Source organism: Chenopodium album, chromosome 22 (assembly GCF_948465745.1).
Source record: "Chenopodium album chromosome 22, dcCheAlbu1.1, whole genome shotgun sequence".
Classification (NCBI taxonomy): domain Eukaryota; kingdom Viridiplantae; phylum Streptophyta; class Magnoliopsida; order Caryophyllales; family Amaranthaceae; genus Chenopodium; species Chenopodium album.
Window position 1 is genome coordinate 35,513,778 of NC_137855.1, and position 14,244 is coordinate 35,528,021.

General features: G+C 30.9%; 1 protein-coding gene across 1 annotated transcript; it reads left to right on the forward strand.

Moving 5' to 3' along the window:
* Positions 1-9,941: 9,941 nt before the first annotated feature.
* Positions 9,942-11,887, forward strand: LOC145604547 (NAC domain-containing protein 72-like). Its single transcript, XM_081660433.1, has 3 exons — positions 9,942-10,254; positions 10,368-10,636; positions 10,759-11,887. Exons 1-3 carry the CDS (start codon positions 10,074-10,076, stop codon positions 11,416-11,418), a joined length of 1,110 nt encoding a protein of 369 aa, XP_081516559.1. The 5' UTR covers positions 9,942-10,073; the 3' UTR covers positions 11,419-11,887.
* The last annotated feature ends 2,357 nt before the right edge of the window (positions 11,888-14,244 follow it).

Below are 14,244 nucleotides of genomic sequence, written 5' to 3' on the forward strand. Positions count from 1 at the left end.
ACGTCCTTTATCCTTACCAAAGTGATGGATTTTATATGTCATCTAAGCGTTTTATCTCTATCTCAAATAAGCCAATCTCCAATAATATAGATTTGTAAGTGATTACCAAAGATGTTGGGCAGATAATGGAAAAAGGAAAGCCATCCTTAACCAACCAATTGAAAAAGGGGGACTAATTAGATAAGTGCTAACTAAAGTAAGTACTACTATTCCATACAAAGACCAACCAAAATATCGGCTTTGTGAATTGAATCAATTCAAACTATATATAATACTCAAGTTTAAGCACTTCACATATAATTTAATTAGGTAGAACTACTTTAATTAATTAATTAATTAACTAAGTCAAGAAAATGTTGATTTTGTGTACGTTAATTAAGCTAGTCTAGCTTTATTTTTCTTTAAGCATTTAAAAGGCATTGGTCATTTGCCTAAATTTTTCCACTTTTAAACTGTAAATCCGCGTGCACTTGTGTACTATGTTCGCATATTATAGCCCACAATTTGGATTGGGACCAATTTAATTAATTAATTCAAAGATTATGTACAAGCAACCCATTTTATGAATGAATTCACACTTAGTGTTGGAATTTTGCCTAGTCTAGTGGACTAGTGGAGTGACAAACTAAATAAAAATTTCAAATTAATATTATTAAATTCACATTTATCTACAAATTTATTCTCAAATTTAGGAACTCAATAATTTGGTGTTATTATTTAATGAGAAAGAAACTTTCCGCTAAAAGACTAGCAACAATAAGAAAAGTTACAGAGTACAAAAAATAGCACATATGCAACAGATGTGACCAATTTTCCCATGTAGAAGGAACAAAGAGAATATATAAATCATAGATCGATTATTACAAGCCTCTTAATTATTATGGGCAAAATATTAATTAATGATTGATTTGTTACAAATAGAAGACGTAGATTTTTAAGGAGAAAATCAATACTGAACAATGGTTTATAAATCCCTAGGGTTGGTAATACTTCAATTGTAATTATTCAATAACAAATAATAACATAACTTTTATGACATTTTCTTTCTCAATTTATTGCATTTAAGACATTTCATCAATGTATCTCTTAATCAGTCATGAATATTGCCAACCTAATGATCGATAATTATAATAATAATATCATACAATTGATACGCTACCAATTGGTTGATTAATTAGCTAAAATAATTATAGGTATGCATGGTGTGTGCATTCATATATAATACAGATGTATAACAAGTTAACAACAATCTTTGAAGCTAGCTAGAAACAGTTGCAATTAGGTCACTTCTTTTAAAATCGTTATTATCGTCCATTAGTTTTTTTTTTCAAAAGATTTGGTGCATCTCCTGGCCTCGTCGTCTATATGAATGTAGCTAGTGATGATATTTTTGGTCAACAACAAAACACTCGTGAATATCAATAGTTATGTTGCCGTCACATTTAAGAGCCATGCTTATTAGAACCCACATGCTATGCTGGCCTATACAACGATGCAAACATATTTGAAAATGATGCTACACAATATTATTATTATTATTATTATTATTATTATTATTATTATTATTGATATTATTAAAAAAAAATCTACAAAGTCAATCAATTGACAAGAAAGTGGGGGAGCCGAGATACAATCTGGGCCCCCACCCCTCATCCCTTCAATTGCAAAGGGATGATGAAAGCGGGAAAAAGACAACAAAACCCTTTTTTCTTTTTCAGCCAACTTGAAATGTGCTCAAGCTATAGCGAATTCAATTTTGGTGAAGATGTGAGCAGCTGCACAAGCACCAATATCCTGAGTCCTAACGAAGATAAGATTTATTATTATTATTATTATTATTATTATTATTATTATTATTATTAAAACTACTTTTGATTCTTCAACTATCAGGTCATACTTTAATTGTGTTAATTGTTTGATATGATATCAGAGTCAGCGTGATAAGATTTCCACGAGTTCAATTTAATATCATCAATCCCTTCTATTTACTGAAGTGAAGTATTTAGTGTAGATCGAGTATGAGGAAGAGGGGAAGCATGAAGGTCATGCTACATCCTTATGTTCAATTATTTAGCGCAAAGTATGAAGACATGTTACATATCTATTATCAAATTTCAATTTGTTCGTATGAAATTTCTTCATTTCCTTCTTCATTTTTTCCAAACCACTTGCGGAGCCATCTATATATATCCCGACCACAAGTACATTACTAAAACTGTACCACAAATGACCTTATGCTACAACTTGTATAACAGAATTGCAATAATAAGGATGAGGAATATACTCACATAAGTCACATTATTACTACTATTACAATGTCACAAAAATCGTTTTCGATCACATGGAAGCATAGGTTATATATATCCAATAGATCAAGTGATGAATTGAATGTGACAAATGTAGAGTGTATGATGTACAACAGTTACAATAATCGTAAAAAGCACGTGAAAGGTGTGTGTAACAGTCCAAGTTGTTAAAATAGTGACAAAATAATGCAAGCTGGTAATTAATAACTTAAGTATTAAGTGAAGTGGAAAATATGAATCTGCGTAATGTGTCCGAAATTACAGTAAGCTAAAGCCGACCAAATCTTTTGAAAATAACGGAGTTATATTATTATTTTATTATAAAGATGCACGAGGGCAAATAAGAAAATCAGAAAAAGAAAAATTAGAGTACTTCTTCATTCTAAGCTCAAGTCATAGATATACAGTTGATCGATCCTTGGACTGGACTTTTTTTTTTTTGTTGAATTACGGCTGTCAAATGTCAATTTGTCTGCTGGATTTTTCTCCACTTGAATGTTTTACCCTCTTGTCAATTACTCATTTCCTTTCATATTAATCGCAATATTAGGGTATTCACAAAATTTAAGAAATTTTATAGGGTGATGTCTAAAGGAATATTTTTATCATATAAAGTATTCTTAGTAAGAGAGAGAAATAAAAAATTAATAGGAAAATTTAAGATAATGATAGGTCCGTTCCAAATATAAAAGTGTTACAATTTATATAAAACAAATGAAAAAGATTTGCGAATAATACGAACTAGAGGGAGTACGGAGTATTGAGGATGTGGTGACAAAAATAATTTGGAAAATGTTATACATAGCACTAAAGTCGGCTATATGAATAAGAAGCTAAAAGAGGAAAGTATTAGTGTAACATATTCATTATTAAATACATTGATTTATGTGTAATTTTTTCATGCATTCCTAATAAGGTTACATATAGCATTATCCAAATATTTTTAACAATAGTTATGAATTATACAATGTTTATACGATAATACTTAAACATTATATTTAAGGTTTCATTGAATTCGATTCATCTCAATATAAATTTATTTTTATAAATTATATTAATGCATGATGCATTCCTAGCATTGATCTCGAGCTGTACAATGTAAATCAAAAAAAAAAAAATCAATATTTTTTATTCCTTAAACTTTTTATGTTCATGTGTCAAAAAAAAAAAAAAAAAAAAAAAAAAAAAAAAATTTATGTTCAATTACCTTAATTCATTCAACGAAGGTTGATAAGGATTTTAATTAAAAAGTTAATAAAAAAAAGTGCTTCAGAGATCCTGCAAAAGTCAAGTTTGTAGACTATTAAGGAATGGTGGGAGACTTGACGCAATAAATTTTGAGTTTATTTTTTTACTTCCTCTAATAGCCCTTTTTTTTTTTTTTTTTTTTTTTTTGAGTTTTAGCCTTTTATTTCTTCTAAACATTAATGCAATAATAAATTTTGAGTATGAACATTTTTTTTTTTTTTTTGAGGCAATTTTGCGTATGAACATTTAATACTCCATTAATCATACATTATGGTGTGTAGTACAGTAATTTTTTTTATAGATTAATTATTGTTTCCATTCCTTAAAATCACATGACCCCTGCACTATACATAACTTGTTTAGTTGTTCAAATTATCCCTAATATTATCTTTAGAAAACTCTTGCTTAAAGATTGTGGCATGAAAGATAAAAAAGTAAAACTAACATAACAAAATGAAGATTCATTACATTATTTTAACAAGTTGAAACCTTAGTCCACCTTTTATGTTATCCAAATTATGTAGAAAAAACAGGAAAAATTACATACACTAATTATACATTGTATTATTAAACAAGATCAAGGTTGGAAAATCAAATCTTAATATGTCTGTCTTTTTAGTCCAAGATCTAACGTGAAAATATCTATTCGTGTGAGATAAGCCAAGAAAGAAGAGTCATATATAGTATATACAAGATCTTATGTTACAATTAACGAACTATATACAGGGTCAATATACTTTATTATGTTAGAAAATTGAGATGATCGAGCTTCAAATCACATAGGAGTAGTACTTTGCTAATAATAGTACGTGTGGAAATAATTAAGTTAATGTATGGTACTAATAGTGGACACACATACACCATGAGTTGTTGAGCATGCAAAAAGCTAATAAAATGTACGTAAGTATTTACGTCTGAAGTGACATCATAGTACAAATGCACACGAACGAAAAAGATTAGAGGAGAGAGAAAAGATTGTAGATTTCTTATCTTAATTAAGTAATACAGCTATTGGATGAGAACAAGTTGATTTTGTCAAAAATAAAATAGTAAAGATTGAGGTTCGTTTAACTCATAATTTGACCAAAGAATAAATACTTCACCTACACATTTTACTTTCGTGCATAACTCCATAACATTCTCGGATTTTGACATATATAAGACATGGAACTTAGACTTTATTTTTTATAATAAGGTTTTCTACACTCAAGCTATGATATCTTGCATATTATTGGTCCACTTAACACCTCTTCTTCATTATACCACACAAATGTTTTTTCTTACAGGTGTTACTTTGACCCACCAAACTATTCCAATTATAGATGTCCCTATAAATCTCTTGAATGTGAGTTCTCACATGTGGCTTTTCTGATTAAGACATTTTATGTTTTGAACTAATCCGTTAAGCATTTTGTGGCCACTTATCCCCTAAAAAGTTACTCGCAAATTCCTTTAGTTCTAATCTAACTTGAGCAAACAGTAAATGTTAAAATGTAACAATGAAAGTACTATTAATACATAAGAGTGTTATGTACCCAACACCTTAACTTAAACACCCCTGTAAAATACTTTCACGATGCAAAATTTCAACTATTGTGATCGATTCGGTCAAACTATATACAAGAACATAAAAATCTAATACGGAGTATAATAATATGTTGTAAATGTACGAGTGCTACTATTACCTGTGTATTATATTTTAATATTTTCATAATCATAATGATGGTGGAAATAGGAGAAATGATTTCAACGTGACCGTCCAAGAATAAATGGGTGTAAAGATAGTCGTGTGGTAGCATGTGAGTAAGGACCCTCCGGAAGATGCAATGCATGGCTGAATATTATTGAGTGCCTGCGTAGTCAAATCAAGAGATAGATAGTAAAGGCGGCGAATAAAAATTGTGATTTTAGCGAACTTTTTCCGTGAGGTTGAGGTTGAGGTTGAGGTTGAGGTTGCATTGTCTCTTGTGTGGAACTGCTCAAATGGATAAAGTTAGGGGGAGATAGATTATAAAAATCCTTCAACAGTCCAACCTAAAACCTATTAGGAATTCTTGTGTCAAAAACATGAGCACATGCAATATATTATTATGAGTTCGGGTTATTATTATGAGTTAGATTCGTCTATCTTAACTGAACGAGTTAAACCCCCTGTGGCCCTGTCTCCATCCCTCTCATTTCTCTTGATATATAAATCAAGAAAAATCCGTGTTAACAGTAGTAAATTTATCAGATAGATAAGTTCATATTTTGAAAGTATTCGATCGTAAAGTTTTATTGATTCGATTCCAAAAACTTTTGCCGTGGAAAGTGGAAATAAGCAACAAAAATGCTCCTTTTTTTTTCCTTTTTTTTCAAGAAAATTGTTCTTTTAAAAGTTACATGCAATGCAAATATGCTACTAGTACTAGTTTATTTTAAATTTAATACAAAATTCCTTCCATTGTATAAAGTATAGAATATTACACTTTTAAAGTTGTAAAATTGATCATGTTACTATATGTGTACTAGGCTATGAATAAGAAACCATAGGTAGTCACAAGGTTGTAGGATCAAATTAAAAGTTGATGTCAATTATTATATGCCTTGGTCCAGTGTAAAAGATTTACATTTTACAATCACAAGGTTGTGGATCCACTTTCACCAAGCTATGGGCTCTTTAGAAGTGAAATCAATCTCCATAAATCTATACCAAGTACAAAGAATTGTTAGTTTCCTAATTAATTCCTAAGGGCCTAGTTAATTTCTAAGGGCCTGTTTGATCAAATTGTATTTTTTACAAATTGTTTGTTTTACCAAAAAGTCGGAAATGAATTCAATTTCCACAAATTCGATTTCTTGTTAATTTCTTAGACACCTTGTTGTACTCTACTCTGTTGTAAATAAGAATATTTTTTAAAAATAAAAATAAAGGAGTACTACATAATTGATAATCTAAATCAATTTTACATTTCAATTCGGAAAGGTATGCATCTTATACTCTTCTCGTAGAAAAGGTTTACCAATAATATTCCTCAATCTACACATTATTCATCCATAATACTCCCTTGATTTGTTTGATGTTGTTTAAAATTTAAATGCGTCCATCATTTAACTTTTACACTAATCACATATTTCAGCTCATCATTTTCACCATAACTTTTAATAACACAAGTGAATGTATATAAGATGTTTAAGACTTGTATTTAATGGATATTTAACCTATCACCTTTTGATTATTTTAATCAATACGTAGATATAAGATATTACTCCGTAGTATATAAAAAAATTTACTCGTAGAATATGTGTATTGACAAATCTATCGGTTAAAGTGTTGCATTTAACCTAAAACGGAAGTATTAGTAACGTCAAAAGTGCTAAGCAATTTCCATTATATTTCCTAAAATTGGAGTCAATATATTAAACAAAAATTCCACGAACAAGTGCAAAATAGGGAAGATCTGATACAGTGTACAGGATCAGGTCCGCATGACAACAAAAAACGACAAAAACAAGAACCGTCCAACCCATGTAAAAATCAATCCCTAGTTTGATATCTCAACACGTGGCGTTACAATATTAAAAAGATACCAATCATATAAACAACAAAACAAAGAAAATGACGCCCATATTTTGGATCATACTTCCTCTTTATAATCAACACATACCACGTATGTATATGCATTGATATTTATATTAAAGTAACGTCTTCCCATCCTCAATCAACATAGAATTGTCCAGGCTTTGGACTTTTGACCTCTATTTAACTTGTTAAATATAATATAATTAATAACATACGCCACCTTATGGGATACGTATATACCCGTATTAGAAGTTAAGCTAATACATCGAGTATTATTATCTCTGTTTCTTTTTGAAAGTATTGTGTCTAATCTAATTGTGATCGTTTGTCAATGTACGTTATTGATTATTGATATCTTTAATTACGTATTAGCAAAGTTTATGAAAAAATGTCATGATAATTTCAATGCTCTCATTGCAATGAAGCATGACCTTGTAACACCGGTTTTTTATGTAAATGAAATAAGAATATAAACAAAAAGAAAAGAGTATACACATTAGTTTTAAATTTTTTTTCCCTAATAATGCTTTGTCTGGTCATATTTTCAATTTTTCCTAACGTTACAAGAAAAACTTTGTATAAAGCAAACGTTTTAAGTATTAAATCAACATATTGTTCTAAATATATGTAATTTAATCATGTATTTAAAAATTAGTTAAATTTAAAGAAATGTATTTAATGTTTATATTTAATCAAGACCACGTATAGTAAAAATCCGAAAAAAGCACATTTAAAAAATATCAAAATAGAAAGGGCAAATATCAGTTTGATGCTACACTTGGAAAGGTTGTGCTCTCACCAGCTCAAAGAAGTTAAAGAGTGAAAGAAACCACTTACAAAAAAAACGTTTCTCCTTTAACAAAAAGCCAACTTTTTTCTTCCACACTTTCAATTTTTCTCTCCGGCCCTAACGTGTCCTCATCCTACTTTTTCCCACTATTACACTTGTACCATACCTATTTTCTCGCATAATTTTGTATATCTATTAATTACACATTATTTTTTTTTATAGAATTTACCCCAATATCTAGCTTATTAAATATTACAAGGAAATGGATTGGCGTAAGCTATTTTTCTCACATTAATAATGGCAAATTAAGCTAGTAATTTGATGTTTAAGGCTAGAAAAATGATAATAAAAAACAAGAAATATCTAATAATTATATGTTTTGTCGACAAAGAGGTGATGGTTAAGAAATATCTAATAATTATATGCAAGATATTTTCATATTGCAATGTATGGTAGATATACTTTTAGAAAGTGAGAGTACAACGTAAATACCTTACCCAAAATATCTTACCCAACTTTTTTGGGTTCGTTTGCTAATTTGACCATAGTATTAATTTTTTTTTGAATAGGACCATAGTATTAATTATCCACTAACAAGAAATATAAAGTTGTGATCGATATTCTAATTTAAAAGTATACATACATTGAAATTAATCCTACAATACAATCATATGATACTTTATCCGTAGCTCTGTCCCAAACTAATTAATTACAATATTTAATTTTACAAGGTGACTATTTTTATATTTCATTAGTATAAGGTGTAAAATTTTGACATATTGATAATAAATAATACAAATTACATTTGACGAGGTTATATTTTATACTTTTAGTTTAGAATTACAGTCAAAGTTAACTAAATTTTAAGTTTGAAATGTCCATATATAGCTCCAATCATATTACGATACAAATTTTTTTCGTTTAGTTAGTTAAAAATGAAAAAAAAAATAAAAGATTCAAAAAAATTAGTGTTTCACACCAATATGAGAATTATAATACTTGTATATTGTATAACTTTAGTTCGGGGAAAAAGTAGATGTGAGAGTATGTATATGTATGTTCTTTTGAGTTTCTAGACAATTAGAATAGAGCAAAGCAAAATTTTAGCAGGGTTAGAGTAGAGTAGAGCAGAACAGAGTAGCTAAGCAGGTGTTAACATTGCAGAATAGATTTTAAAGAATAGAACAAAGCAAAGCAACTCAAAAAAATAGAGCCTAACGGTAGGAATTAACTCTAATCCATCAACTATGAAGTATAAAAATGAAATATGGCTGTTATTTCAAAATAGAGAAGAAAATACTCTGTAATACTTTAATTTGGTCAAATCCTTGTTACTAAAATTAGCAAGCTTTTAGCTATACCCATTAGATAAATACTCTCATGATTCATTGTTGCATTTCACGCATATACTAATACAGTATAATACTATCTCCGTTTCATATTATTTGTAATTATTAGACACTTATTTTTTCTGTTTTATGTCAAATCGTTGTAAATGATACTAGTTACTATATGCTACTCCTATAACAAATGTACGTCTAATCTCCTGAACTGACAGCAGTAATTAATCATTTCATCCAATAATTACTGCTAATAATTCCAAAATTAAGAACCTAACGCAGTCACTTAAAGCAGCACACGTGTAAGCACGTGTCCAAGTATAATTTTCCCTAAGTTTACCGACGTGGATTACTGCACACACACACACATGAAAAATACCCCCGCCCACCCCTTCCCTAAATCCTTCTAGAACCTCTCCTTATTTTTACCGACACGTGTCCTTCATTCAATACTAGTGACTCAACTCTGCTCTCTGCTACTTTAATTTTTCCCGTGAAGATAAGGTCGGCCATCTCAATAAACCCTCAATAACATTATACGTGTCACAATCTTACCGGTTCACCATTTTTACCATTTTGTGGACCCCACTTTTAGCGGTAAGACAAGGACATTCCGTACTTATCCCTAAAATAAAAGTTACATATAATTCCTCTTTTATTTTTGTGTATAAATATGGACCTCCCTCCTTCTATATCTCGAAAAATTGGCAGTTGAAATATTCAAATATTCTTCTACTCCCAATTAAACAAAATCAAAAAAAATTGTGGAATTAGTTAATTCCAATTTGTGAGAAGATTTGATTTGATTTGATTTGGTTGATTATAAAATGGGAGTTCAAGAGAAAGATCCTTTGGCTCAATTGAGTTTACCACCTGGATTTCGATTTTATCCTACTGATGAAGAACTCTTGGTTCAATATTTATGTAGAAAAGTTGCTGGTCATCAATTTTCCCTCCAAATTATAGCCGAAATCGATCTTTATAAGTTCGATCCTTGGGTTTTACCTAGTAAGTCCTCTCTACTAGGATTGTCGATACAGAGTTCCCTTTGTTGTTACATTTTTTAATTAACTCGTCGAGTTTTGTTTATTAACGTGATAAATTGTTATATCTTTGAATAGGTAAGGCGATGTTTGGAGAAAAAGAATGGTATTTCTTTAGTCCTAGAGATCGGAAATACCCAAACGGGTCACGACCCAATAGAGTAGCCGGGTCCGGGTATTGGAAGGCTACCGGAACCGATAAGATTATAACTACACAAGGGAGAAAGGTTGGAATTAAAAAGGCGCTCGTGTTTTATGTTGGTAAAGCGCCTAAGGGTACCAAGACCAATTGGATCATGCACGAGTATCGTCTTACCGAGAACACCCGTAAATCCGGCAGTTCTAAGGTTTGTTACCGTGATTAAGCCTGTTGTATACAATTTTTGTAAAATTCGATTGGTATCGGATTTTTTTTTAAAAAATAAGTATCAAATAATTTATCTAACGCGTTTGATGTTTTTGTTATCAGCTGGACGACTGGGTGTTATGTCGTATCTATAAGAAAAATTCGAGTGCGGCAAAGCCTTCAATAAGCAAGGAAACAAGCACAACAGGTGAAACATCTTCATCGTCATCATCGCATCTTGATGACGTAATGGAATCTTTACCGGAAATTGATGACCGTTCATTCGCTTTGCCACGTATGAACTCTTTGAAGAATAATAACAATGTTGCCCAACAACAGCAACAACAACATCAGCAACAGCAGCAACACCAACAACAGCAGCAAAATGGCAAGTTTAACCTTCAGCAACTCGGGTCGGGTAGTTTCGATTGGGCCGTACTTGCCGGATTAACCGCAGCACCTGAATTCGCCTTTACCGGGTCAGCCCAACCTCAATCGGGGCAAGTAGTAAACAACATTAGTAATAATGGAAATGACGTGTTTGTCCCTTCGTTACCACCCTTGTCACAAGTGGAGTCACCCGTGGAGAACAAAATACGTACCTCCGGGTTAGTCGATGAGGAGGTCCAAAGTGGAATTACGTCAAACCAAAGGTTCAATTCGGGTTATTTCAATCACAACACAAACTTGTTTAATCAAAACTACAACAACAACTCGGTTGATCTATTCGGGTTAAGTCATTCAAATCAATTATCCGGATTTGGGTACGGGTTCAGACAATAGACTCGAAATAAAAACAGTTTTGCGTAGTGAAATAATTGGGGCCAAAAGAAATTAGAGGGTTATTAGTTGTAAATATCTCTCATTCGTTGGGCTAACTTTCGGGGAGATAGAATCATAGAAGTGAAAAAAAAAAAGTAAAAGAAGTTTTAGTCTATGATTAAATTATTATTATTATTATTTTGTTTTAGGGGGGTGTAACGGAAAGGTAAAAGGATGATGGTTGAGTTTGTCAATTTTTTTGTCTAGTTTGGTAAAAGGGAAAGAAGGATATAAGGTTCAATGCATAATGTGATGGAATGGAAAATGTAATGGCAATTGCCAAAATTGTGGCGCCGAACTTCTTTATCTAGTTCGAATAGTTGCACATAAGACATTGATTTATTTCGAATATGATAAAGAAATATTATTTTATTAGCTTATGTTATGTAGTGCAATGTATGGAATTTTTAACATACTTTTATTGTTCAAATTAGTGGAAAAACTCAAATAGCATTTTTTATGTATGTTGTAGCATATTTTGTATTCCCTCCGTGTTTTTTTAATCGATACATTTTCCATTTCTGGTCGTGCTTTTTTAAGTGATACATTTTTTTTTTTGGCAAAAAAATACATTGAAATATTATATCTCTCTCCTTTCATGGTCCCCACCCAAACAAACTACTACTTTTTTTATTACTAGGGTAGGGTAGCTAACGCGCGCGATGCGCGCACATAGCTAGTCAAATCTAGAGACTCTTTCGGCTTGGTCTTAAAATCATAAATTTAGTTGTTGACAGATTTAATGAAAAAAAAAAAATTATGTAAACACTATGTTTATGAGTATATAAATGTCCAAGACAACTAACATTAAAGCATGAGAGCAAATAAGTACATAATTAAATATTTTAGAGGGTATAATTGTCTAAACACTATTCATTAAAAAAACTTGTATACATTAATGAGGGTATATATGTAAATACACATTTTAAAGGGTATACTTGGCATTACACTATTCATAAGAGTAACTTTCTACTTTTTATAAGGTAGGGATATCTTTCCTCTCACATTCTTACTTTTCAATAAACTATTAACCCCACTATCTTTTTTTTAACAATTTTTTAATACTCCATTACCCCACTTACCTCTTATTTTATTTAAGTCAATTAAATTGCCTAAAACTATGTGCCGGTCAATATGTATCACTTAAAAAAACACAGAGGGAGTACTCTTTCGTATCTGATTATGTAATACACGGACTACGGAGTACATTTTATCTTAGGGATACAAATTATTACTCGTATTAATTTCAAGTTCATTAATTTTTGCACGGTAAATTTCAATTAAATAATCTGATTAAAAGTAAATGTATATTATTAGAAAGTTTATGTCATCAAACCATAGATCTGGATGCAAGTCATAATGCCCTTCAATACACTTATAAAAATAAATACTTCCTCCGTTTTCTTTTAGATGTAACACACACTTTTTCACGGTATTTAAGAAATGTGGGGTTCACATGATATATTACACTTTAAAATGGGATGAGTGGTTGTTAAGAGTGTAATTTAGTGGGTCATGTGCTTTAAATAAGGGAAATAGTATAGTTTTTCCCTAAAGTAACTTTCCTTTTATAGTGTGTTGTAAGTATTGTGACATTTCCTTTTTAGGGAAGTGTTGCAAGTAAAAGAAAACGGAGGAAGTATGATAAAAAAAAATAAAGAAATTTTCCTAAGAATCACACCTAAATGATACGAGTAGATGATATACAAACGTACATCCATTCAAAAAAAATAATACAAACGTATATAAGCGTGATTTATAACAGCCATTATATAGGTAATAAAATGCTTTCATATATGTCAATTCAAGGCAATTTTCAACACATTTTGGGATTGATGAATATGCACAACAGATTGTGGCACATTGGCAGCTAAGGTTGACGGCTGAAAAGGATTTCGAATGTGCACTTGACTAGCTTCCAAGTGTCCTTCAAATTGCTTTCACTTCTTGTGTTAGCGAATAACTCCCTCAAAATTGTTACTTTTGTACTCCGTATAACTTAATGATTAAGTGTTTAATTTGAATCAAGCGGTGAGAGAAAATTTCAACTTGTTATTAATTAGAGTTATTGGGTTCAAGCATATATAGAAACGCAATAACATATGTTATGAGAGATTTTCTCCGATTAAATCCTAAACTAATTCAAATTTAAATTAATGAGAATCTATAAAGTAAGCTTTGAACACCTAGTTCCATGCGATATCGCCAATATAGCCTCCAAATATATATAAACCGTCAAAATCAAATAGGCATACACGGACCACCATAATAATGAATTAAACCCTAATATTTTATTTTAGTGGCTAACTTATTGAAAAATTTATTTGCATTAAACTATCATACCACTTGGAGATGTTGAAAACTCACAAATATGTGAGGTTTGGAATGAACATAAGTGTCCCACCATAATTTGGATGGTAAAGTTTTGGGTGAGACGGACTCACGTGAGTCCACTATCATGTTTTTGGTGTTGCGGGCCTCGCGATCGGGTTTAGTTAGCCCGCACCTTTTTATTGGACTTTTGTTATTGAGCCCGGTACAGAGAGATACTTCGTGGTGGAATGAAGAGGTGAAAGCAGTAATTAAGCAAAAAAGGGAATGCTATCAAGCCTTAGGAAAATGTAGGAGTGATGAAACCTTTGCAGCGTATAAGGAGGCTAAGAGTAAGGCAAAGGCAGCTGTTCGCCAAGCAAAAGAAAAGGCATATCAGGAGGTTTATGAAAAGCTTGATTCCAAGGAGGGAGAAAGGATCATTTATAAGATGGCAAAGAGAAGACAAGAGGCAAG

Bases quoted from the DNA above. Each gene is read 5' to 3' on its own strand.
- LOC145604547 (XM_081660433.1), top strand. From the start codon at position 10,074: ATGGGAGTTCAAGAGAAAGATCCTTTGGCTCAATTGAGTTTACCACCT. The intron at 10,255-10,367 runs GTAAGTCCTCTC...ATCTTTGAATAG, and splicing joins CGATCCTTGGGTTTTACCTA to GTAAGGCGATGTTTGGAGAA. The intron at 10,637-10,758 runs GTTTGTTACCGT...TTTTGTTATCAG, and splicing joins GTAAATCCGGCAGTTCTAAG to CTGGACGACTGGGTGTTATG.